The following is a 27,764-nucleotide window of genomic DNA, read 5'->3' on the forward strand; positions in this document are numbered from 1 at the left end:
TATTTATGGCGGAAGGGGGTCGTTGCGAGGCTATAGAAACGAGGCTCTCCAGAGCCAGCCGTGGCGGCTCTTTGCTCCCAGATACCGTGCGGGCGAAGGAGCGAGTGATGGCTGGAGGATTAACAGGGGCTGGCAGCAGGGCCACAGGGCAGCCCGGCTCACCTGCCGAGATGGAGTGGCAACTGAGGACGGCGGATGTATTAAAGAAGGGAGGAAGGCTGAGTGACAGCGAGACAGGGAGCCAGTCCAGAGGTGCCCGTTCAGTTGGTTATTAAAATCCAACATTGTATATTTATTAACAATTTGATCTCTCTGCTTCAGTTTTTGCCACTTCCAGCCTTTCTTTCTCCCGTCGTTGAGAAATAGTAAGTTACTCGAGGCCAGCACCACCTCCTGAGTTTGGGAAGTGCCTGACGCCAAAAGTCACCCAAATGGGCAACTTCAGAGGGCTCAGTCTAGAGAGGAGAGGGTGCAGCCAAGGACTGGTTTCACTCTCCGAGTCCACCTCTTCGTCCTTGCACAAGAGGAGGTTGCGGAGCGCTCTGCCGATGCGTAGGGAATCAGTTCTGCGCGAAGAGGTAGCGTGTAACAAATTAGCTGTAAGTAACCACAGCTGTATAGCTTCCTTGGATGGAGCAGGGTAAACAGTTATTATTTATTCTCGTTATACTGCCGTGGCGAGCTAGCAGTGCTACTCGTTTGTAACTCGGGTCCTTCCCAGAAAGACAGCCTGTTGGGTGTGAGAGGATAGTAGTGCTGGGATCCTGGCACTCTCACTTCTAAAAGCAAACCTGAGATAATGGAGAATTCATAATTGGATATTCCCCGAATCAGAAGGCCTGCCTTTGTTTCCCAGGTATTCCCAAACAGAAGTTAGCCTGTGCATGTTAATGCATTTTAATGAATTTTGACAAGGTCACAAGAGCCCCTTTGTTGCTTGTCTGCTTTGTCCTTGCTTACACATATAGAGTCATAGAATTGTTTGGGTTGGAAGGGACCTTAAAGACCATCTAGTTCCAACCCCCCTGCCATAAGCAGGGACACCTTCCCCTAGATCAGGTTGCTCAATGAATTAATGTGAATGAAGCTTTCCCATACTTAGCCAGAGACAGCCTCCAGCCAGCTTAAGTGCGTGTGTGTATGTTAGTGTTTCTAAAATATTTCCATTCACTTCTCAGATATTCAGTTTGAAACAGAGCTGCCCAATGTACTAATCAGCAGAGAAAGGGGAAGAACATATTTTGGTGCTCTTCTCGTTTCTGTTGATTTTGTCAAATAGCATAAGGCCTCTCGAAGAAGGGGAGAAAGAGTTGGAATAAATCAGCTCCTTACTGGGAAATCCAAGGCCAGACAAAGGACATGGGCAGTAAAATGTTTTTAGTAAGGGAAGAGTCTAGAAAAGAATAAATAAGAGGACTGAAAGAGATGGTCTTGAGACATCTGAGAGTTCTGGATGAATGACCTGCAGCAAGCAAATTCTTGACCTAGGTAGGTCAGGAGCTCGTGGTCCTATGAGTTGTAGTGCCTTGGTGATGATCTCCTGCCACCATTGTTGTTAGCATGTCTGAGCCCATCAGCATCCTCATAATATAAAACTGCATTACTGTCCCCTGCCCTGGTCTGCAGTGGCATGTTCGTGGAGCAGCAGTCGCTGGGAGCTGGGGGGAAAAATGCCGTGTCCTTACAGACAGCACTGGCACTGAGCGTGCTGTACGGGAGTGACAACCACGCGGGTTCCAGTGCAAAGACTGAAGCAAACCTCTCAGCTAGCCCGTCCAGCCCAAGAAGGGATTTCTGTATGTAGCTGATACTTCATACTTAAGTGCCTGGAGAAATACTGTCGTCTGTTTTTTTCATTTGTGATGTGCTCGAAGCAGAGGGCTGATGATACCCAGGTGTCCCTTCTAATCAAAATTGCTCTATGATTTGTTTAGATGCTTTAAGGACAGTATCTTTCTCTCTCAAATTTGGAGCAGTAGTCAAATCTATCTTCAGCAAAAGCAATGCTGCTAAATTGTGTGGGGTTATACCTGCCTGCACTGGGGAAAACTGGTCTTCTGGATTTTATGGTTCTTGTGCAAGTATTCGCCTGGGAAACAGGAGTCTTGTTTTTCAAGAGAACGACACCCAGCTAATTTCACTGCCTCTCTTACAGCCAGGCTTCTCATGAGGGCTAAGCAACAGGATCCTATTTAAAAATCCTGTCTCAGTTTTGGAATGCCCGTGCCATCTGAAAGCTATGACCTTATTTTATCTGTTTATATCTAGTAATAGTCTTGGGGAAACGGAGTTTTGTTTTCCCATCGCGTTTACTCCCCAGTGCAACAGTTAAAAACCTATTTTTCCAAGAGTTCAGAAAGCCCAAATTTTTCCCCAGTAACTCAGAGCATAGGAATGTCCTATGGCAAAGGAAGCACTGGCAAGGACATGCCTGCCAGTATGTCAGCTGGCCAAGTATGGGAGATCCCCCACCACTTCCTGCCGGAAGGTTCCCAGGGTGCAACTTGGGAACACACTCTGTTTATTTTGGATGTGTGAAGCCCCTGTAAAGATTCCCTATACATGTCTGGGTTTAAATATACATAGTTACATTCTACCAACATGTTTCAGCTTACACAGGGCAACATCTGTTGAAACATGCAACTCTGGCTTCGTTTTAGCAAAGAAAATGAAGGAAAACAATTTCATCCATCATTATACCAACACTTGGGAGAAGACTTAGGCCTCATTCCATTTCCTAAAGCTAAGCAAATTTTGGCCTCATCAGCCCAGAGAGAACAATCAAATCGTCGATGCTTCGGCGGTCTCTGGCTGTGATGTGAAGACAGTCTTGCGCCGCGCAGCCGTTCAAACCACGCGCCACGCTGCTGACCGAAGAGGGCTGTCGGGGAACCAGTGAACGGCGCGCTGGAAGCAAACCTCCCCGTTCAGCGTTGGTTCTCACTTGCCAGTGGTTTTTGTGTGCAACCCCTATTAAAGCAATGCAACGGGAGGTCACAGGAGAGACGCGCTGGTTGCTCTAGTAAGGGGTAGGGGCAAAATATCCATGTAAAAGGGCCTCTGTGCCACAACGCCATTCAAAACTGCTGTGTCTGTTGGTGGAGAGTAGGTGAACGGCTCCTAAAACCTGAGCAGCAGCTCTCGGTAGTATGCAGACCTGCTTTTTCGTGATAGTCATATACTACTAACTTGTATCTTCTCACTCCCCTCCAAATGTCTGTGTAAGCTGTATACTAGCACGGCAACATCCGAAACTAACCCGAAACTGCACTTATAGCAACTGTAGGCACAAATCTGCAATCTTTTCCCTGCCCACTAAGTTAGAAGGAAGTGATGAGAGAGCACTCGTGTGAGTCCAGCTGAGTGAGCCACCGGGCAGCTCTCCCACGTTGCCAGGTCAGAACAAGGCACGTTTGTGGTCGATTGCCTGAACGTAGGCTGAATTTTAGAGGTGGACATTGGCTGTTTGCACAGTGCCCTTCATGTGCACGTTGCAGAAGGAGCCACACAAGGTGTGCCCACCTTGTGCCCACCTAACGATGGTCATCCCATGACGCTGTTGTCCGAGAGCACCAAAGTTGCTGGCCATTGCATAGCAACTCTGAGGCAAAACCGTGATGCGCTTAATAATTAGTGTAAAATTTAGAGGTTAGTCATAGCCACCACAGCGCTAGGGTGGATCTGGTTACACTGGGGTTAGGTGGTGGGGCTTTTCTGGGCATATGAGCTGTTGTTAGATGTGAGTATTTCTCATGGTACTAGATGACTGGCAGCACTTGTGATTGGAGGCCAGGGCTGGGAGATGCTTTACTATGAGCTGGCTTAGAGGAACCGTGGCTTTCTATGGTTTTCCCATTGCTGATTAGATAGTTTTCTAAATGCTCCCTCCCTCTATTGATAAACAAGGACATAATGCTTATTTCCCTTAATTTGAAACAGCAATGTTAATGTCTGATTAATCCTATGACATACAGGTCACGCTTGTTAAAATTGAAAGTCACAGATGATAATATTTGGAAGAGATTGCCATATCATGCTGGATTAGTATTAGAAGCGTTGTTTTCGGTTTCACTTTCTTTATATGTATAAGGCAGGATTTTTTCCCCTCAGATTTGTGGATTTACAACTCCATCATTTCTTGTAGATCAAGATATTAATATAATTGTATTTGAAAAACACTTCCATTTTTATAAATGAGTTGCAATCCTTCAAAAGAACAAAGCCCGTACTGCCTTAGACTTAGAAGAATAAACAAAAATTAAGAGGTTTAGCTGTTATTTACTGATTTCTGAAATCTAAAACATCTGTGATTAGGAAGCTTGAAAGTCTGTTTAGATAGATAACTGAGAATTTGTTTTGTTTTGGTTTGTTTAGAAAGTATGCCAGTTATTTCAGATGTTCTGCCTATAAAGAATGTAAAACAAATTAGTTGTCTCAGGTCTGAATTTAATCCAAGTCACTGGCACAAGGTCACTAAATTCAGTCCAGGGTTCCATTCAGATCTGCCATTGTTTAGACCTAAAAAATGTTACCATAAAAATGTTGGCATGTTTGTTATTCAGGGAGTATAATGTCTTAATTGAAATGGTACCAGAAACTATTTAAAAAACTTCTATTACAGTTCACATGACAGTATTTTATAGCTTTAACATCTGTTTTAAGGCCAACATGTGAGATTTAGCCGTTGTCTGACTATAACTCTTTTGATTTCAGTGAAGTCGCACCCACTTAAATCCTGATTGAATTTATCTCACATGATTGGTTTTTTAATTGTATGATTTAATTTTCTTTATCTCCAAGCCAGTGTTACAGTATAGAGCTTCAGAGCAGGTTAGAATAAGGTCAATAACGGAGCCTTTCTTCTTCCTTTTTTATTTTCCCAGTTACAGGGATCCATTAAAAGAAAACTGGAAGACGATAGCTCTCCTGCCTCCAGTGGTGTGCCTGATGTCATTTTCCCAAATGACAGTAAGAGACTTTGTCTCGATGACGTAAACCTTGCCATGGGCCAAGGTGCTAATCCCAGTGTGGCGTGTCCAGAAATGCAAAGTTCTCCGTTCCCCGCCAGTCACAGCGCTTCTTCCCTGGGAGTCGCAGGTCATTCGGTGCTCCTTGAAAACAATCACATGAATGGCGGTGGCATTGGTTCCCCCTTTTCAGTGCCACCCAACGCGGAAATAAATCAGAAGGGGTCAATAGGAGGGCAAAACAATAGCATTGTCCACTACGATGAGAAAGGAAACAGCTTACAGTCTGTGGACCAAGAGCTGCAAGATCTGTTGGAAGAGCTGACGAAAATGCCTGATCCTTCTCCCAATGACCTGGATCTGGAGAAGATTTTGTGCAGCAAAACTGAAGAGCCGCTTGGGCTGAGTCATTCTCAGCCAAGCATAAGTACCACTCCAAAGTCCTCCCCACAGAATTCCCACTTGGAGAACCATGTTGCTAACAAGGATTTTTCTCCGGGCTGCAATCCAACCAGTGGAGGATCTCCTCAGATGAGACCATCATCTGCTGGAGCTAACTTCCAAGTTCCTCCTTCAAACAAGCCTGCTGCGTCGCCCATCTCTACAGCAGCTCAGAGCAAGAACCAGCCACCCCCTATGCTGCCAGTACCCTTACCCAGCATACCTGGCTCCAACTGGCACGCTCAGCAGCTAAAGCAGCTGGCAGCCAGCAAGCAGGTGTCTACGACTAAGCAACAAGTACAGGCTCCCAGCTGGCCAACTATGTCTCCTCCTGGTCTCTCTCCGCCTTACAGAGCAGGATCATCTCCACACCATCAACCATTCAGTCCTCAAAACGTTATGGTGTCTGGCATGCCTGCTAACAATTTACCAGGAAACAACATTCAGAGTCCTCAAAACACGCTGCTTTCGAGCATGACCTCCAGCAGCACCCCATCCAATGGCCCCTCTCCCCCATATGGGTCTGAGAAGCTCTCCAGTCCGGCTCTGAACCAGCAGCCCTTCAGCCCACAGAGCTCCATGCTGCCCGCCCTGACGGCAGCCAGCTTACCAGCCAACAACATTAAAAGTCCACAGAACAACTTGGTTGCCAACATGGCCTCCACAAACACTGGACCTTCTCCACCGTACCGGCCGGAAAAGCTGTCGAGCCCAGCTCTGCATCAGCAGCCCTTCAGTCCTCAAGGTACATTAATCTCTAACATCACTCCCACCAGCAACCCCACAAGTATGCAGAGCTCGCTTTTTAAATCAATGACTACAAACCAGTCCAAAAATATGAACATAATTATGCAACAGCCATCCGGTAGCTTACAGCCGGCTCTGGTGAATGAGAGCCCTGTTAGCCAAGACCAGTTTTCTTTCAATAACACCAAACCGCTGTCTCACTTTGCCTCAGAGTCAGCTACTCAAAAGATGTCACCTCTGACAGCAGGACAAGGACAGCAGTCCCTCATTCACTATCTCCAGCAGCAGCAGCAGCAGCCGCCTCCAGCCACGCAGCAGTCCCAGCAGGCAAACAACAGCCAGTTTCTCCAGCAGCAGTTCCGACAGCTGATGCAGCCACATCGGATGCAGAGACACATGCAGCCTGCCGCATTGCCATCTCAAAGCAGACAGGTGAGAACGTCTCTTCTGTCTTACAGGGCTTATGTGAAAATACTGAGTCGTTTATTGTCTTGGTTTTGCTTTTCTTTGTGATTCAAATGCGACGTCGCTCAACTTCTGGGGTGTGCACAGTGTACACAAGGACAAGGCAGTAACAACATCCTGATGTTATCAGAAGTAACTTTATTTCTTCAGTTGAAACGTACTGTGATTTCACCATGTGCTGTCTCTTCTAGCCCAGTAGAGAACTTTATGCTGTTAGGCTAAACGCTTTTCATACCACTAAAATAAATAATTTTTGCAGGTATAGGTGGTATTCTTACTTTGCTTATGTCACAAGCTGTAGAGATGTTCCTGTAACATGTTTCCCCTCATCATTTTAGTGGGAATATACTTTTGTTTTCTTAGTGTCCTTCAACAAATTCATCTCTGAGTTGTGCTTCTGAGGCTAGAAAAGATCAGGTGGGGTGAGAAGTGAAGTTAATGACTCCTTCATGGACAGCAGGTCAACCGGTACAGCTCCCGAATAGCAAAGAGGCAGACTTGAAATACCTGTTACTGGCATTTGCCAGAAGCAATGCCCTGCTCTGGATGAGGGCCATTCCCCACCCTTTGTTGATCTGCAATACCAACCGAGCTGGAAAATGCAAAAATGCAGCTGGCAGGAGTGAGACACAGCCCTGATTTCTCTCCAGCAGCCTTCTTCCTGTGACTCAAGGAGAGGTGTGTAGCACTATCCCCTACTACCCTAGATAAGAGAGATTTACTGTGAACAGGCCTTCAGAGCAAGGAAGGGCTTGGGGACTCAGTGTGAGGAATAAATAGCTACCTTTTTGTTAGGAAGAATAGTAGGAAACAGATTGAGTCTCACTACCAAAGCCAAGTACCTTGTCAGGCTGAACCAACACTTTGGAAGCAGAACCCTTCAAGCTTCTTAGCTGTGCGCACACTCCATCGGCTGCTGGTGAAGGATTGACTTCTCACGCAGCAAACCAGAGGTCGATCTCTGAAGTTTTGCTAGGATCCACTCGAGAGTATGGGGCTTAGCTGGGGAATACACTCCAGAGCCTGGGCTGCTCTGCTTTTCTTCCCTGCTACGTGACTGGTTCTTACAGAGGTGAACTTCTTCAGTGTAGGTGACTTGGTGTATCCTTGTCCTATGATAGGGATGGGAAAGGAGAGGATAGTTACTAAATGTCAGCTTCTTAGTGGTAAACCAATGAGGTGCATTTCAACGGTGCCTCTTTGGACTCAACTCACTCTTTTGCAAGTTGTGCGCTCTCAGTACTCCCGTGCTTTCATACAGCAGCTTAAAGCAGACAGCTGGGAAGGACTGGTGACGTGCTGAATTCGCTTATCCAGATATATAACACGTAACGATAGGGTGTATATAAACTTTATAACTTTATATATAATATATATATATAAAAACTATATCACTTTAAAGGGTTATCAATATAAGGCCCCTACTGCAACAAAGACTTGAAGCAATTATGTTGCTTTAAGCACGTAAGGACGCTGTTTGTGTTCAGTGGGACCCAAATTAAACAAAAAGTAGAGGGTCTTGCTGACTTGAGAGCTGGGAGTGTGGATGGACGTACCACTGAAAGTGAGTAAGCTGCTGCAGCTTCATGAATTACTGCCCATGAGATGTTTTACTCTGGAGGCAGTGTGGGTGAAGAATACATTCATGGTGTTTTACTGCATCTCGGATGATGGCTGGTAAATTGTTAACTGCAGTAACACGATCGCTTTTGATTGTATGTCCATAACCTTTGAGCATATCTTTTTTTTCTGTCTCCCCTGCTGGGGGTGTGGAATTGCCACATCCCTGTTGGATTCCTGAGGTTTCCTGTGCCCTAATTTTCCCTGCTTTGCATTTTTGTCTTATACCTCTGAACCCCCTACATCATTGATTAGGGAGGAGAAAAATTCCTGCAGTGAGTCTCTTTAATTGGCCAAAATAGCCCTTTTTCCAGCAACTTTCCTGGTACTCTGCCTGTGCTGCGATTTTAGCTGATTCTCACTGTCAGAGAGACAGTTGTTGTAATTTTGTGGCTATCAGTAAAGATCAAGGACAGTTAAGACAATGATTACAGGTGATGAGCATTTTACATTTTCAGACTAGTTAGGTAACCTTATGGTGCCTCCCTCATTTTACAAGTAGGACTTATTACAATAATTACACACCAGATGACAGTGCTTCAGTTTTACAGTCCGTTGAGCTGCCGAAGAAAGATGGTAGATGTTCAGGAGTGGAACGTTTTGTTAGGTTTTGATAACTTTGCTGCAAATCTCATAGAAGAAAACGGATCCTGAGTGCTGAATTAAAAGAAAAATGACATGGAAAAAATATTCTAGGTAGGAAACTTTAAAATTCTGGGATACTTGCTATGTTTCTTTGAATCTAGCATGTAGATCTGTTATTTGTCTGCAGTAGGTTTCTTATTTATATTGAGACATTGATACTGAAATTTTGGGCCCGACCTGCTGTGTACCAGTTTTACTCCAGTATAGTGAAGTAGCTCCGGTGACTGTGGGTTTGATTTCCAGCAGTGTACCCGGAGCTGAATTTGAGTTTTGCGGAATCTCTGTGCCAATTCTCTCCTGAGGAAGGTGATGAGCAGGACTTTTCAAGCACAGAGCAGTTGTTTCATTAAAAGGAAAAGTGTTAAAGATTCAGAAGACAGGGGAGACAACTTCTGCATCTTCAAAAATTAGTAACCTTCTGGGGGAAAATTGCCTTTTTTAGCCTCATTCACAGAAATTCGCTCAAAGAAAAATAACAGCATTCCCTGGAATGTTGTTTAGTGTTTAAAAGTCATCCCCTCACTGTGTGTGTGTGTTTGTAAATGTGACTAAAATTTATAAAAAGAAGGCATGGTCTTTTGAGCAAGAGGTGCAGCTTTGTACAGAAGAAGAATGTGGATGGTGGCCAGTTGGAGGGAGAACAATAAACCATGAAATTTGATCCTTGTAGCAGGCAGAGTAACATAGGGAAGAGAGGAGGTTTTTGCTGTTGTTTTAATTTGTATTAAAGCAAAGACTCCGCATTCCAAAGGCTGGATTCCCAGCGGCACCTCACAGCTCTGCCGTTTTTATACTTCGTGATATATCTCTTCAGCTTAATCAGTCTGCATCCCAGATCCTGTATTGCCTGGACAACTGGTAAATCTGATAAGGGGTAATCTTTTCCCATCTGAAGCACTGTGTCTTTATTGTCGAGCATTGACGGATATTGATTTAGGCACTGACAGTTCGCTTTGTGCGACGTTGCAAAGCCCGGTGGTGCTAACGTTGCTCTTGTGGGTATGTGCAGGTTTTCATTTTCCCCGTGTACGATTGACACTTGATGAGCAAAATGATACTCAAAGGTCTGGACTCATAAATCCACAATATAAAGAAGGGTAGTAAATGCCAGAGAGTCAAAGATAGTCTCCAAAACTATCACGCTGTTTTCTGGGCTTAAGCCACTTGACTTTATTGGCTGTTTCTGGGTATATGAAAAGCTGCATTTGCCCAGGCAGGTTGAACAGTTGGGCATCTCCCTGATTTTCATGTCTAAATACAGTTTGTACTTGCAAATCTCCTATTCTGGATCAGTTCTGCCTTCAGCAACGCTGATACAACACCATGGCTTCCAGAAGAGGTTTTCCTTTACTCCTGCCAATACAAGAACAGACACAGGTCTTTGTGAACGGAAAGGAGGGTTCCCCTGAAGGCAGGAAAACGACCTGGTGATCTTTGCAGCTTAAGAAGGCTGGAATAAAAGAAACCCTTTGGGTGGCCATTACTTTTCCAAGCCCGACTTCATCCGAGTTAAAATTTGAGAGTCTTGGGGAGGAGGGCAGTGTTGCCCACCGCTCTGTGTGTAAAACGTCGAAAACCAAAACACGACTTAAAAGGTTGTTTTGTTGGGGAGATGTAGCTAATAAATAGCCATTGTTTGGGTGGGACACCCTGTGCGTTTCTGAGCTCTGCTGGAGCTGTAGGAACCAAATGTGCTATTCTTAGAGCTCTCCACATTCCTGCTGACATCCAGATAGTTGTATACTGGATTGTCAGCGAAGGGTATGATTGTTTCAGCTCCTTTGCCAAAAATGATGGTAGAGGAGAAATGATAGGAGAAGAGACAGAGAGAAAAATAATATTATCTGCAGTAAAAATGGTTATTTTACAACATGTGGACTGAATATGAGATAGTGAAGAACATGCTGAAGACTAAAAAAAACTTTGAGAAGGACTTGACAGTGTTTCTTTAACTGTGGTAAACGCAGCAATACAGTATCTGAGTTGGCAGAGTAAATTATAGGTTGCAGAGAAACACCAAAACCCCTGAGCTAGATTAAATATGCTAGGGGGAAAAAAAAATCAACAAAAAATCTTGTTTCTGAGCATGAGTTCTCTAAATATAGAAACAAAACTGAAGAAGAAATGCACTGTTATAAAGAGCAAACTGACCCAGAGCTTAGATGTCAAAGGTTAAATAAATAGAATAGAATACAAAATACAGCTTTTATTAATATAAAAAGAAATGTTAATACCACGGACTGATTCCTGAGTGTCCTATGTTATGTGAAGTTATTTCTGCCCGTGAAAAGTCAGCGCACCGTGGCTGTTAGGTGAGACTGTTCTCATTCAGCAGCACTTTATGTTTATAAGCTCTGATGCAGATTGATTAAGAGTTTGGAAAAGCAGAGAATGCAGCCCCCAGCATCCGAGTACATACAGTCCTCCTGTAAGTACAGGGAAAAATCATGTTTTATTTGGGATTTCCAAGATGTCACAAGGAGTGTTCCTAACACATAAAACAACTACAGTATCATGTATCATTAATGAGACCAAAAGGACTGGCCAGATTTCATCTGCAGTTTCAATCCCCCCAGCTTTTTCTTTAAGTATCAAACTTATCTTTAAAAGCCACTTTAAATGAAGTTCTGCTGGTCCTGTCTCTTTTCTTTCTTTCCTTTTCTTTCCTTTTCTTTCCTTTCCTTTTCTTTCCTTTTCTTTCCTTTTCTTTCCTTTTCTTTTCCTTTCTTTTCCTTTCCTTTCTTTTCTTTTCTTTTCTTTTCTTTTCTTTTCTTTTCTTTTCTTTTCTTTTCTTTTCTTTTCTTTTCTTTTCTTTTCTTTTCTTTTCTTTTCTTTTCTTTTCTTTTCTTTTCTTTTCTTTTCTTTTCTTTTCTTTTCTTTTCTTTTCTTTTCTTTTCTTTTCTTTTTTCTCTGGAAAAAGTTTTTAAAATATTACTTTTTTTTCTTTTACTAATACTGTGGAGAAGAAAAACAGATTTGATTTCAAAGGGCAGTGGTAGCACAATACCGAAGCAAAGCCTTTGAGGGAGTGGAGAGCTTTTGAAGGCAAAGCAACAAGCCCTTCAGCTAATCAAGTGCCTTTGAATAGGCGAATAAAGGAAACTGGTGATGAATCTGGATTACAGAGAGCAATAAGGCTGAGCCTGGAGTTTGACCCCTCCATAGATGTAAAAACATCTCGAATGGTCATTTCTGAATTTGTATCTATCCATGCACTTGCAACTGAGTTGATATTTTTTGTTCGAACTTGGAGATTCTCCCCTCCCTTCTTTCAAGAGAGCCTGGAAGGATCTTGACTGAAACTATCAAGACTGCCATCTTCTCCCTTCCCCTCCCTCTCCTGCGAATAAATAATGTAAGATAAGTTTTGGAAAGTATAGGAGTAAACTTCTGGAAAGAAGCGGGGTGTTTGGCCTCAACATGCCAACAGTAACACAACATTTTCAGAGGTGCAGTAATCAAGATTAAAAAACTTAGTTCACATCTGGCCGTCTTAGCCCATTGCTCTTTTGCAGTCATTTTTAAATCGTGCGTGTTGTCGTCTTCTGTTAGATGGCAGGTATTTCAAAGCATTCCGCCGTTGTGGTGGAGCCCTTGTAGCCATGTCTTAACCTCCCCAGTTCCTTGGCTTGTATTCTAAGATGTTCGCAGGCATTGATGTTTCTAGCAGCTCCGCCTACTGCACTCATCATTCCTTCTAGTTTAGTTATGAGTTGTGCTGAAAGCACTTTTGGACACTACCTAGCACATCATTAGGGGAAGCAATCTGCAGAGGAGAAGCTTGTAAACAGACCGAATCCTTCTGAGCATCCTCCCCTCAGCCTCACCATTGCCCTCCTTTTGGATCTGAAATTAATGTGGACGCTACCTCAAAGCTGCAGCACTTTCCTCGATCCAGCCAGCTCTTTCCCTTAGTTATGACCCGTTTAATAAAATGGAAGATGTTCTGCCAGCAATTTAGCACTTAGGACACAGACAACTCTATGGGAATCTCAAACTGGACAAATTAAAATCCACTTGGAAAGGAAAAAGAGACTTGGGAGGTCCTATAAAGACCAGCGAGGAGTGCTGGGAGGCGTTGAAGAAAGTCTTTCTTTTCGTTACCTGCAGGATGATGAAGCGATGCATGTGCGGGCTGACGCGGTAGTGTCCAGGGTTTTGTTGGAGAAAGGCAAGAGGAAGTAGTGCTTATGTACTGTGAACATGTGAATGGAAATGTGACTTATCCTGGAGAAATTTAGGATAAGGCACTGAATTTCAGCCCAACAGGCTGCTTTTAGCAGGTTTGCTGGTCCCCAGACACAGGCTGTATGGCAGTGCTGTCTCCCCCCAACCCCACTCGTGGCAGGGCTGTACAGCCGTGGGGGAGCGGAGGAGAATGTGCCATCGCACAGAGGTTCTGCATTAATTCTAAAAAAAAAAACCTTCGCTTTTGTGGTTTTGAGCTTTAAGCAACAGACAGTTGTTTCCTTCTGCTCTGCAGCACGAGGCAGGAGAGAACTTCTCTCAAAGGTGTGGGGAAAGCGGTGGTATCATTTGATGTGAAAGCGTATTCTGACACTCATTTGTACCAAAACCACTCTGATCCTGCCAGCCTAGGTGGGCAGTTTCTCTTGGGTTTTCTAGGCAGCCTGGTAGCAGTAGTTGCAAGTTTTCCTGGGCAAAACCTCAGCCGAATCAGGCCCCAAATGCAGATTTTCTTGCTTTCTTTTTTTTTCAAGCCATCCATTTTTGCTTTCTTTATTTCCACAAAAAAAAACCCCAATAAACAAAAAACATCCATATGCAGAAATCTTTAATTTATAAGCAGTTGAGCAAAAGGTTTTGAACATTTTTTTTTTTCTCAACTGTGCCCTTAGATGCAATGAAGTTATAAACATCCTAGGAATCTAGGGAAAGACTCAGTGACCTTCTCACTGTTTGGCTTCATAACGAATGCTGTAACTTCCTTCTGTGTATCATTCTTAAAAATAACAACCTGAATAGTGGTTAGTGATGGGTAAGACAAACTACTTGCATCCTCACTTACAAGTCAGTGCACCTGTAATTCTTGTATTGAAAAGCTGCGTTCGTGGCACAGCGTGCTGATGAGTAGCAATGAGGAAATGGTTTCCATGACCCTGTTGTACACCCAGCTCATCTCATCTGTGCTGTAAATTCCCATTAACATCAGAACATCTTAATTCCATTTTTTCCCACATTTGTGGAAGATAGGTTTGTTCGTTGTTCGTATTTTTTGTATCCTTCTTAGTAAACGGCGGTTTGGGGAGCTTATTTTGAACTAAAAGCAGCCTGGCTTTCAGAAAATGCGCTCACTTCCCTAAAACCATACCCTTCTTACTACCTCAAATTTGATGCCTAAATTAATGATTAACTTGAATACTTTTTGCAGCGATACTGTGAGAGTGTGGTTTGTTCCCTTGATTTTTGGGCTGCTTTCTACCTCGCATTGTCTTGTAGTAGTCTAAAATTACATCTGCGTTCCGCAGGGCAGAAACACTTACAGGACCGAAGTCTAATTTCATGATTAGAATGAAAAGCAAACAAATAAATAAGCGAGTCCCTCAGATGCTGTTAAACCAGGTGCCTGGCGCCGGCCGGCGGGTCGGCGTGGCTGGAGCAGCCCACTTTGTCCTTCTGCTCCGCTCCGCTGTCATTTCTGCCTCGCTGCAGTAGACGCTGCGCACAAAATAAAAAGGACAAACATGTTTTGTTTCAGATGCAATACCTAGAAATAACTTTCCTGGTAAAATGAACTCAGTCTCTCTCTTTTTTTTTTTTTTTTTTTTCTTTTTCTCTGGGCATTTTGGAGAAATTTCAGTGTGTGGGTGGGGGAAAACAAAGCCGTGGCTGTAAACAGGAACTGATATTGTCTTGGTGTCTGAATGAGGAGAGAAACTGAACTGGCCTCAGTGGTTCTCTCGTACATCTGCAAGTCTGGAAACACTGGGATGATTCACAGTTTGCTGATTAATACAGGAGCAAGCAAAATGGTGTGAATTAACGGCCATTACAGAGCTGCGCTGGATGGCAAATATCCCCCTAGAACAAATGATGTTTCACAAAGATTGCTTAGAGGAAGAGGTAATGGGTCTTAAATACAAATTAGAAGCAGTCCCATCAAAGCTGTTAACGTGAAGGTTTGAAAGCCAAACACTATTATGAGCTGTCTTCCAAAAACTCTGTCCATTTAGGAAGCATATCAGTCTGCCGCGTTGGCTGTGTAATATTTCTGTCTTGAGCACTTTGGACTATTTCAAGCAGCCAGCACCAATAATTGATAGAAATCCACAATCAGAATGTAGCAGCTCTTCTTAGGGCTTTGAAGGCTAATTGCCCTATTACATGTAAGTTTTTAAGTTGAAATTTTTATAGCATATATAAATGCGAATACTATCATTATCAGCATGTAATTCTTAAAAACTCCGCTGTTAACAAAAAGTAGTCCTGTATTACAATTTAACCCTTTGCACATGGAAATGTTAAAAGAAGGTGCTAGGAAATACATTACTTTTGCATAAATAATATTCTCTATATGACCAGCAAAATTATTTCACACTTCTCACTGGAGTAATGAAAAACACCGTACCTTAGATGGGTGTCAGACAGATCGAGATGTGAACGCGGGTTATGGACAGGCCGAGCTGTTTTTCCCCGTTACAGAACTGGTGAGAGACCCACGAGGAGGGCAAGCCCTGTAATGCAGACAAAATAGTAGGATATCCCGGTCTAAGACATTACATTAACAGCTTGATCTGGTAGAGATTCAAACACACACACCTAAATTTACACAGTGGGAGGTCATTCCAGGATGACTACAGGATTATTTCTGCGAGCAGGGTGAATCACACATGTGTGTCTTTGTATGCTCAAGAAAGACCAAAGGTGGAGGAAAAGGATGTGGCAAAGGGCACAGCGATCATTGGCAACAGCATATTAGTGCTACGACAGAAAAAGAGAGAGTTGGAAGCTCTGATGCACTGTTGTCACCTTGGCTCAAGTTTACATTTGAATTATTTTTGGCTTTTCTGTTTTTATTTTCTGGAGGTTAGTACCAGCGTTTTGTAAATGTGTCAAACTTTGAATAAGTTTATGTTTTAATCGGTCCAGTGATTGCAGCCCTCTGGGGTTTGTTTTGCACACTTATGCATTGCAGAAGCAAGATTTGCCCCTTGCAGGAAGAAAAGCTGCCCCCTCCTCTTGGGCACAGCAATAACAACAGCAAATGAAGAAGAAGAAAAAAAAATTCCTAACAAAGACTTTTCCCCTCTCTTTTTCTTTGATGATTGCAGGCTGCTAATGTTAATGTGTTTCTCCCCTTTCCAGAAAGATGAGGACATACTATCCTGGGATACCAGTAGTACGTATCCCAGTCATAAACAAATCCATTTCTCTCAGTACTTAAATACTCAGGGCTTTTGGAGGCTTCTCTTTACATAATAAATGTGTTTAATATTTCCTTTACTCTGTGGCATTATTAAGTATAAACTGTTATTGTACTGGATTGAAGGGTAGTTTACATGGCACTTGTATCTGGATAGCCTGTTTTCCCTTGCCATTGCTCCGAAGGGCGCGTTTAGCAATGAATGAATGATCGCACGAGCGTTATTTTTTTGTTTCGTACAACCCCCTTCTCCTCCTTTCCAGCTCGGTCAGCACGCTTTCTGCAGCGGCGTTTTAGTTTTCTACACGGAAACGTGGCATTTAGCAGAATAGCTGCATAACAAGGATGAGATACTTTTTTCTCCTCTCCCCCTTCTCCCAAGAGATACCCTGTGACTTCCTCTATTAGTCCATTAATCGCTGTAGCTCAAAATTCAGTCTGATCAAAGAAGCAGAACGAGGTTGAAAAGTGCAGATTCTGGCAATTGCCTTGACTGTTCGGATTCCCCGCTGAGCTCATTTAGAGCTGGAATTAAGCTATTCCCGCTGTATTTTTCGTCCTTGGCTCGGCGATAGCGCTGTGCCCAGCGCCGCGCTGGGGGAGCGCTGATGGCAGCGCGGCCGTTCCCACAGCCCAGACCCAGTGCCGGAGAGCAGCCGCCGGGATCCAAAGAGCCGAATCTCCCTGTGCCAGGAGAAAGCTGAGTAATCTCTTAGCTTGATAAGAAGGTCTGTGTTTAGAGTGCATTAGCTGTTCGACCGCAGGAAAAAAGTGGAGAACCAGTTAAGTGAAGGTGCCAGAGTCAATATTGATGATTCTGTGTTTTTTAATTTGAGCATCAGGTTTCCGCCTCTCGCAGCTCTCTTCGCTGAGGTTGGTGCGCGTGTTATGAGTAGGAAGAGGAGAATTAAAAAAAATATGTAAACGGGAAATTTGTAAACAGCGTGAAGTTTCTTGTAAAAGTTTTCTTTACGACGTAATGACTCACTTAAGGAATACAGTTGTTTTTAGTGCCTGTTTATACGTGCAGTTAGAAACTGGTGCTGTTTTCTCTCATTAATAGTCTTGTTGGTTCTTGTTTGCTTAAGGCAAAAATGCAGACTGCCCATACCTGTGCTGTTCTCTGCAGATTAACATCTGATTTTGCAATCCTTATGCATCTCAAATTCCTATTGATGAAACCAGGAGTTACAAGTTCTCCAGGAACAGTGTTGGACTCTTGATGTCATTATTTGTGATTCTACAGTTCCCCAAAGTGTGCTAATATTTCTCAAACAGAGATAGAGTAATTTGATGTGTAAGTTCTTATCTCGTTAAAGTGAATTATTGTTACTGAAATGTGAATGGCGTTCTATTATGAGAAAATATTATGTATTTAATGGTTTAAGAGTGCTTAAGGTCAGCAACAACAGAGAAATGCTGATAACATCACCATAGACTGTGATGGTCCTGAAATGTGAGTAAATCTTTGACTGAAAAAAGTTTTGCGACACATAGTGGTGTTTTCCCATAGTTTAGAAGTTTGTCTAAAATCCTCCACATTTTTTTATATTATATTTTACTTTTTTAATTAAAAAAAAATAAAACCTGACCATTTAATAAGAACTTTTTTGATTAAGAAAAAATATTGGCAGTGAGGGAGGAAAATGGTCAAATCTATTTCATGCCTAGTCCAGAGTCTGAGCTTTTTCCTACATAGGTGGCAAATATCTATATGTCTATAAATTTTAATTTTGAAAAGAAGTCTGACCTTCATCAGGGACCCAATGTGGAATAAGATTAGAAAGGGACTCCTGACTTGGGCATGCTGCTCCATTCTGGGTTGACACAATATATAAAACTGCTGTGCTTTAGCTTACAGAGGTTTCCTCTAATTTCATACTTTCTGAAGCATTTGTCAGTATAGTGAGCTAAAATCTTGTGCTCTCTGTGATTTCTTATTTTTTCTGCTTATGATAACAGTATTGAAGCTTTTCATAAGATGAAGTGCTGTCTAGCTGCATTTAAAATGTACATTTTTGCCTGTTTCTGACTTGTTTAAACTAGAGGGAGGGTACCTACCTGCTGTCTAGATTACTCTCAAACTTAATCGAAAGTAAAGCTGAATTGTCCCCTGTTTTCCTAACAGAGCCTATTTTCTCCTTCTGACTGGGTACTGAAAGGCTTTCACTGCTGCACAAACATTTTCCAAATAAAACATTTTTGCCAGTTTCTGAAGAAATATCAGACCAAGTACCACCTTAGACGTGCTGGAAGGAGTCCTGCGCCGTAGCTTATAAACTGAAACAGTTGGCCAGAATAAGGAATTAAAGTAATCCCTGATATTAGGAGCATGAAAACGAGATGACCTTCAGCATATGCCCCGTGTGAGTTTCTAACCCAGTTGCACTATCGGCTCCCCTTCATCGCTGTTCCTCCATACCTATACTGCGCAGAAAACAAAAGGCCAGCCGTTCAGCTGGGGAGCTGGAACACACGCTTGCAAATATTACAGGCTTTAAATGCATTGTATTTTTAACAGTAGTTCGTGATTGGAATGGCAGGAAGGAAATGAGCAGAAAACATCCTATTCTATCTCTATATAAAATCTTGCTTGTGAAAGATCCAGTTACCGCAGTAATGATCGGATGCTAATTGATTCATTGTGCTGGGAGACAAGTGCTGAGCGGAGGAGCCGCCGAGGTCAGCCTCTTGCTCCGACTCCACTTTGGTTGTTTGCTGAGGAAGGGCAGGAGAGGGTTATAAAGCTGCCGCCGCTCCATTCGGCGCATGTTTTTCTCAGAAAAAAGAAGAGACTTCGCCAGCCAAGATCTCTTTCCTTTGGAAACTGTGGCTGGGAAGGGCCCCTTTGGCTCGGCAGACAAAGTGGGCAGTCAGACAGCCCCTTTCCTGAATCCCGGGCAGGCACCAGACGGCTGAAGGAAGAGAGGCACCAGGCTGAATTAGATTGCCTCCTGCTTTGGACAGTAAGGCAGAGCGGCCGGCTTAATTGCTTTGCAGCTGTTCATTTTTTCCCCTTCTCCCTCCCCTGCCCTCCTCTCCCTCCTCCCGGCTGACCCCGGCGGCAGCCGCAGCTCCAGCCCCGCGGGGCCTCGCCAACGCGGGGAGGGGTGTCGGAGCTTTCTGGCCTCGTTTTTATCAGCCTTTGTACCCTTCCCTCAAGTCCAGCAGCAGAGGGGGAGAGAAAGGGAAGTATTAAGGAAAAAAAGAGTCGTTTGTCGGGTTTTTCCTGGTTTGCTTTGTACGCTGGTTTGCGAAGGTGGCTCGTGGCAGGGGGCAGCGGGACGGGACGGGCAGACACGGGCATCCGTGCGGTGGCATCCACGCGGCAGAGGCAGCCGGGTGGCATCGCCGGCAGCTCCTGACGTCTCGTCCAAGCGGACAAACTGGGAGAGCCTTCGAACAAGCCCCCTGCGATGTGGCGCTCCCAGTGGGATTTAGGAGACGTGAGATTTCCTCTCTGGAGCTGCGGTGCCATCCACCAAGGTCTCCCAGGCGGGTGCCTGGCAGCGGGAACGCCGGTTGGGGTTGATGTGGTGGGGATCTCACCGACACCGAAATGTTGTTGACCTGACTGTTAAAGGAAAAGATTTTCTGAACCTTGGAGAACTTGTGGGGGTCTCCAGCCCTCAGAAACCGGCTCAGGCCGGACTTGCAGATTTGCATGATTCTCATAATCCCAAACTGTCGGAACCTCATGTTTGTGCAGGAAACAGAATTTATTTTCGTAATTGCTCTCACTCCACTCCCGGAATTAAAAATTTAAGAACACATTTCCGCGCGTTAGCGATGAGACGGCAGCCAGCGTTCGGCTCACCTGCTTTGCAGAGAGGGGCTCTGCTCGTCTGCTGCTCAGCCAGCCTGCCCGGTCCCTTCACCTCCAGCAGCAATGTCAAGCTAACCCAGTTTTGCAGCTGGTATCAAGCGCCAGAGGCAAGCTTCATAGATGTCTCTTTAATTCCTGCACTTGTAGAATTTAGTGTATATTTTCCCTGCAGTTCCACTGACTCACACAGTCCTTGGAGGCAGAGGCAGGGGGTGAACACGGCGGCGATAACCCAGGTCTAAGCTACTCATCTGGTAAAGCCAGTCGTCCATGAGCCTTCCCCTCTCTTTCCACAAAGACAGCCCCTTCTCAGGAGTCTGTTTGGCCTCCTAGTTACAATTACGGCATCGAGAGTTTTGGACTTGACTTTCTTTCTGGGCTGCCTCTCCTCTGCCGGGGTGTCGTGTCTGGGTGGTCGCGTTAAAACGCGAAGTGCCCGGGGAGCTGACAGTCCCACGTGGGGCATCGTTTGGGGGCACGGGCTGTCGTGGGCACCCGGATCTCTTTGTATGGGTCATATTTGCTGCTTATTTTTTACAATATCCTTAACAGCATAAATCGGACCTTGAGGTGGGCACCAGTGCGGGTTTTTGACATTTTTTTTTGAGACGCAAAACTGTGATGGGGATCTTTGCTCAGAGCTGCTGGAGAGATGGAGGGGGCTGTTCCTGGGAAGGCAGAGCAGGTACCAGATGCTCTGGTAGTCAGAGGGATTTGCGTCTGTAAGAAATGGGTTTAGAAATAAGGTGCAGTAGCATGTAAGTGACTTTTTAGCTTTTTCTGATCTGTTCAACATGCAGCCTACAATAGCTCCACCAGTTTGATTTGAATTACAACCGGCTCCACAAGATACAAAAGCTCTCGAGCCTCATTGCTGGGGCCGGAAATCCATTGTGGTGTCCTGATTAGTGCTGGTGAAATCGGAAACCTTTCTCGGGGCAGATAACAATCTCGCAAATGAAAATATAACCTGTTAATCCTGAATTTTAACAAGGATGGTTACGCAACTCCAGGCCAAATCCAGGATGTGTCTTATCCGTGTGCCCCTTGGTCGGAAAGGATTTGCTGATAGGGAAGGGAGGGTGGGATTGCACCCCTGTGGTACCCTCTCCCTAAAGCAGCCCTGCTTTATGCCGGGTCCTGTGGCCAGAGGCAGGAGGACAGGTGCTGGGCGGTGAGACTTAGCGCAGAAGTTGGGTTTCACATGTTGGGACCGACCCCTCTGAATCTCTTGGTTGAAGTGTCTTAAGACGGGGCCTCTATTTAATGTTCCTCCCTATGCCAGTTGCTGCCAAAGGAGGGGTGGTCTGACTGGGGCCATCCATGCTTTTGCAGTCCCATAATAGTCCCTTTAATTATGGGTAACAATAGGTTCTGGTTTTTTCCTATGTTAATAACAAGTTCCAGGGTATAAATAACTCTGCAATTAAAACAAAACGCCTAACGATTTACCATTTGACACCTAACGCAGTCTGCCGGAGCCTTGGCTGTGCAAGGAATTTTTTCGCCTGCCCTGAATATTTTATAATTGTTTTACAAAGAGCACATGGATGCTCCAGTCATTAAGAAATGCCAACCAAGGTACAGTGTGGCACAAGGGAGCAGAGAACAAATAGCTACGCCTGTGCTGAGGCCGTAGAGAGCTCTCCTTTTGGACGTGCGGCCTTGGTTTGTTTGACTACTTCTGTATATTGACCTTTGTTTTTTAAGAAAAACACAAACAATCAGGATTGCTTTATTGTAGGACCCATTAACTTTTTCAGAGACCTTGCGGTGTCTGTTGACAGGAGCAGCACACGTGTGGCCATGTACCGCAGACTGTGAAACACCTCAGCCACTCCGCTGCATTTGGGTGTTTGCTAGCAGATGCTGCGTGTCCCTTGCCTTGTGCATTTGGAAGAGCCAGCCTATATGTAAAAGTACGTGGAAATAGGCCTGGGGACTCTAATCACATCGGCCAAGGAGACGGGCCATGGGGAGAGGGGAATCCACCTCTGCTTTCAGTGGGGAGGCACGGAGCACTGCCGTCCCTCGTTTCCAAGACTGACTGTGATGTGGACCCTGCGAATGGAGTTGCCTCAAAATGTGAAAATAAAAGCAGTGCTATTTTAAGACTCTAGAAGCAGGGATTATAAATAGCCCAACCGGTGCATTACTCCTGGCTGGGTGTGTCGATCCTAAAACATCACCGCAACTGTCACTGCCCTTTGAAGCAGCCTGTCGGCTAATGACTGCAGCGGTGGAGCCTCCTCTGCGTTTCCGTGTTCTCTCGATAAGCACAGGTCAATGATAAGATGCTCTCCAGGCTGATGTGTCCATCACACGAGCCCTCGCTTTGCCGGCTTGGGCCAGCGAGCGCACGCAGATGGAGAGGTGGGAGCGCTGCGGGGCTGGGATTCGGGGCGACAGGCAGCGTTAGTGGGGTGAAGCGGAGCTTGCTCTGCTGAGCACAAGCCGTGGAACTTGGGCTGCTGAACCCCAGGACGAAAGGCAAAATAATTGCGTGGTTAAGCACTGGTTTGGGACTTGTGAGATGGGGATTTAGTGCTCTCCATTGTCAGCCTTCCTCTGTGACAGGTTGGGATTCATCTTCCTGATCCCATCATTTAGGCTCCTCCTGTGGCCAGTGGAGGAAAAGATCTTTAGAGAATAATTTTGCCTCACCCTAATGTGCACCTCCGAGATGTGATGGATGGTCTGCGGTGAGGGAAGCCTGGACAACATGCTTCGGCTTGGCCCTTGTCTGCTGGAGGTATCTTTATTCTCCATCTTTGGAAGCAGCAGCAGCTGTGGTGATCCAATATATAGAAGTCTGTGAAGTTGAAAGTCGTATAGGTACCTTAAATAGCTGACTTCTGCCTCAGAAGACATTTTTGTTTCTGTGTTTTTCCAGTGCGGTGGCTGGAAAGAAGTACCTTTGATGGTGTTCCACCACCACAGCACCGCAGGCGAGCGGCTGGGGGACAGGCTCTTCTCTGGCGGCTCTTTCCGAGAGGAATTCTGGCTGACTCCTGCACCGAGTAATGATATGTTTATTTGCAATATATGGAGCCAGGAGACGTCTCTGGGTGATAGAGATCTGGAGACTAGTAAACAAAAGAAGGCAAGGTTGGAACTCAAACTGTAAGAAGGCTTGTTTGGGTCTAAAGAAAACAACTATAAAACCAAATAATGACAGTGTTCAAAAAGTTCTGCAGTGGAGTATCTCAGGACAAGGTGCAAACGTTATCTGCCAAGCCTCTGCACTGCCAAAATCTGGGTTATTCCTACAGGGAGCTCTAAGCAGCCTGTACCCAGAAGGTGAAAACAAGGGAGCTTGTTGGCCGCTCCTTCTTTTCATAATGGATAGAAATGGGCCAGGAATCTCTTCTGGTGCAGCTCAGACTTCCCCAGAAAGGGGGAGCTTATTTCATGTTCTCTCAGTGGAGGAAAGCTTGCAAACAGGCTGTGTCTAGCGTGTCTAAAAGAAGCAAAACACGCTGATGTCTGAAGGTTTCCAAGAGTTCATGCTGAATTTTTCCTCCGTAGCCTGCTTGTAACACAGAGGAGCTGCGTCCTGACGTGATGCTTCCCTAGCACAGAGCAAGGTACTTGTGTTTTATGGTGATGGAGAATATGATTTCCATCGAGAAACGAATGGGGACCGCAGCAGTGACAAATAAAGATCTTACAGGTTCAAAACCGATAAACTGACAGCTCCGTTTTCAAACTTGGATGTCCTGAACTAACCACCTAACCCAGTAGTTTGGCAATCTGCTGACTGCAGTGGGCACCTGTGTTCTCTGCACCGCTGACAATCGGGGTGCTGCTGGGGGGGGCCTGGACATGATTATGAAAAGTTACAGTAAGTGCCAGGTCAAAAATCGAAGCCTTGGTCTGAAAGTGGTTATTTTGGTCTGAAAGTGGTTACTTCAATCCGAAAACGGGGACTTCTCTCATTGCTCGCTGTGGTCAGAGTTGCTCCTGGAGGGCAATAGGACTGATTTAATTCTCTGTGTCTTTTTTCTTTTACGCTGAACTCTTAATGATGCCTGTGTTTCACTGCAGATTAGCAGGGAGTGCCATGTGGAGCCTGAGACCCCCGGGGTGCAGCGAGCGCCCAGATCTCTGCCCTGGCCCTGGGATCTGTTTGCAGATGGGATCTGGGCTCTGCGAAGATGCACACACACACGCACACACGCGCGCACTCACACACGCACACTGTTACGGTATGAAGACGCTCAGTTTGCTTTTTATTGCTCGCCCCCCCCCCCCCCCGCTCCTTCTTTTCTATAATCATTGCAAAACAGGAACAAATGAGTATGTCACTTTAAACCATGAAACCACTTAGTCTGTAAAGACAGATTTGGCGTCTTTGTGCTGGCAGTGACAGGCCAGCGCCGCGCTCCATAGTGATCCCACTGTTCTCCCTCTGCCCCGCACCCCGCCGCCGCTCCCCACCCCCTCCGAGATTTGCTCCGTGTTTGCCTGCCTCTGTTTTTGTGGTTGGTAGCCAGCAAAAGAATGGAATGGATTTAATGATTTGTTGGCTGCGGTGCCGGCGTGATTAAGTCAATAAAGCTGCAAGCTGAAAACAGACAGTGTAGTTACAGTATATGACTTTAACCTTGTTAATGCATGTTTATGTCCTCCTGCCCACTGTATAGCTGCACGTTGCATAAAGAAGATCTGACCAATCTTTAACCCATTAAATAATTCATAAAGTGAGAGCAGACATCAGCTACTTGCGGAGCGGATCAGTAACCATGGGGTCAGCAATAACTTTGGCTCCCTGGACCATATCCAGCATGTTTAAACTCTGGTGATGTCACCAGGCAAGCTTCGAACCTTAATCATTTGGAGGGGAACAAAGGGAAGTTAACTGTTGACATGCAGCGTCTCCATGGAAGAAACGCTCTGCGACATCTCTGCCTTGCAGGGAATGTGGACTAGCTCCAGCCTCCTTGCTTTTTTTCTGTGCTTCCCTCTTTCCTTACAGCGAAAAGTGTGGCTGGCCAAATGTTCAAAGGCACATGTTTCCCAGGCTCCTAATATCTCAAGTGACAGAAGCACAGAATTTCAGGGAAATGCAGGCTGACTCAAGAAGATGGTATTTGGAGGCACTCGGATGTTTTTTTCGTCATGGATAAGTTTTGAATGAAAAGTATCTCCTGCCGTGAAAATGACAGAGAAGGGGGCATATGATGGGGATGGAAGGTGGCAGAAGCCAGGGATGCAGGACAGAACGTGGAGCGAAGCAGGACTGTTCTCACCGCAGTAGAAGCTCTCACAATAAAATATCAAGCAGGACTTGCAGGAAAATCCCGAGAATCTCACCCATAATGACTTCAGTTAGCCTCTTCTTTTCGTACTGGTCAAAACACAGGGCTGACTTCTAGCACACAGCCCCCTCACCACCGAGGGATTCTCCAGGTGCCGCGATGTCCGTAGTTGTTTCAGCACCTTCTTACGCTGGCACGTAAGGGGTGAGTCATGAGATGACGAGGCATGTGGCCGGGACATGCTGCGCTCCACTGGTCCGTGCAGCCAGGTTAGAGGCCCTAGGGGAGCATTACGGGTTGGTGTAGTTTAGTGCTGTTCTGAGATGCAACCAGCTGTGGCCGGACCCAGAGAAGAGACGCAAAGAGGAGGACATGACAAAATCTTGTATGCGGTGTGAACCAGAAAAAGCCCTTCTACCTCTCGCCGGTGAGCGGCGTGGAGTGCAGTTCTGCTGCATGTCATTGGGGTCATATCCTGAGGGCATGAGAGAGGCATCATTTCAGGAGGCTGAAGACGTAATCCCCATGCTGCCCCAGGGATTGACCCTCATCCTCCTATTCCGTGAGAAACTTGAATTGCTTTTTGGGGAAACAGACGGAAATGAAGCGACTTGTCCATAGTCACCTGGAGAAACTATACGTGATGGAACTGGAAGCTGAACCTGGTCATGTGAGCCAGAGTCCATACGGCTGGCTTTCATCCTGTGACTCGGTCAAGAAAAACTCACCTTTCAAGATCGTCTCCTTTAGGGGTGGCTTGGGAGTTCACCATTAACAGTCCCATTTTCTACGTCTCTTTCTGACAAATTGCACACTCACAGCATCATGAGCCAACCCTCCACCCTGTGTCCAAAGGGAAGTCACTCCTGTGCCTGACTGCACAGCGTATATCCAGGTGTGTTTGCAAACACACCTCTCCGATGTGCACGTCTTCGTGTCTAGGACTATCAGGGCTATTAAAAGCCCACAGGTGACAACTCTCACAGGGTTATTTGTGAGCGAGACGGCTGTGTACTGCAGAGCCCATCTCAGAGTCCAGTACATCAGCCCAGGAGTGAATATTCCAAAATACTGTGCCAAAAGATACACACCTTGACTTGGAGATTAGAGCCAGGACCTTCAGCCTACTGTTGCCAGCATCTGCAGCCGGAGACCAGGGGAGGGATCCCAGAGCTAGTGCTGATTATTCTCAATCACTCAGTTATTCCCTGTTGCTTTATGATTGTGCTAATAAAGACTCTCAAATTAATTTACCCTGCTTTTTTTTTTTTTTTCCAGTTGGTTTCATTTGGTTTTGCCATAATCCAGAGCAGCTGTCTGTGCTTTGGAGAAGATGCTCCAGAATTTATGGCAAGTCAAATCTGATCCGGGTAGAAATTCCGTGTTCCATTTTCTTTGTTTTTTCCTTACCGGTCTATTGATTTCAATGAATGAACCCACATACATCTAGTGATGTTTTATTATCACTCACCCACCATAGGGTATATAGCAGCTGGTAATTTTTGTGCATTGCCTGCATTTTTTTTCTGCATGATGGAAAACAGAGTCGCTCCAAGCGTATGCTAATGCTGAATGGGGGGGTCCCAACTTCTGACCCATAGCTAATATCCTACAAGTCACATGAAGCTACCAAGGATTCTTGAGCTGGAGTTCGAAATGCCTATGTTATCAGCAAATAAACACCATTAATTGCTTCTAATATGTCATGCAGTGGTTAAATGACAAGATCCTTATTAATATGCGTGTATATCAACCTTTTCAGTGTGTGTGAGGGGGAGTATGAAGTGGTAAAATTATTTAAAATTAGTGGGGAATATTTACAGGAAGGCATAAAGAACTGTCAGTTGAGGAAAGCAGCATTTTATGTTCTTGTCCCGGATGACCTTGCTCCAAGGACAAATCAGAGCTTGATGAAATGAAGCTGCAGATGGCTAGTGATCTCAACTCTGTAATAATGAAATGACACAAGAAAAAAATGAGACATCTACAGTTTGTAAATACAATCTGAATGTAAGGGGAGAAAAGGAATTTTTAAGGGGAGATTGAGTTGACTTGGTTACAGCAGTTCAGCTTCGGGTATTTTAATAATCATTTCCATTTAAACAAATAATGGAATCGCTCCTTCTTCCCCATATTCAAGGTCACCCTAATATTTTTTTCTTTTTGAACATTTCAATATCTTGGTTTTAAAAATTTGAACATGAGGACTTCCTAGTCACAGCCTATATCTATCCATTATTTTATCATATTATTTATGACTGGATTTTGCTTTGTAAGTTGTGGTGGCGATTTTTGGCACCTGCTGATTGGGTGGATGATCTGATACAGCCATTTAAGGTGTTGGAGTAGTTCCATCTGTCAGGAAGGAGTAAGCTTGCGAGAGGTTTAATACTGAAAAAGTGATGTGA

At 44.9% G+C, this 27,764-nt stretch overlaps 1 protein-coding gene across 1 annotated transcript in view; it reads left to right on the forward strand.

Annotated features, from left to right (window-relative positions):
- Window positions 1-27,764, forward strand: part of MAMLD1 (mastermind like domain containing 1) — an 83,029-nt gene that overhangs the window by 44,646 nt on the left and 10,619 nt on the right. The window contains exon 2 of the mRNA XM_086619807.1: window positions 4,884-6,587. Within this exon, the coding sequence (XP_086475933.1) occupies window positions 4,884-6,587 (1,704 nt within the window). The remainder of the gene's footprint in view (window positions 1-4,883; window positions 6,588-27,764) is intronic.

This window comes from Tauraco erythrolophus, chromosome 13 (genome assembly GCF_009769465.1).
Source record: "Tauraco erythrolophus isolate bTauEry1 chromosome 13, bTauEry1.pri, whole genome shotgun sequence".
Taxonomy (NCBI): domain Eukaryota; kingdom Metazoa; phylum Chordata; class Aves; order Musophagiformes; family Musophagidae; genus Tauraco; species Tauraco erythrolophus.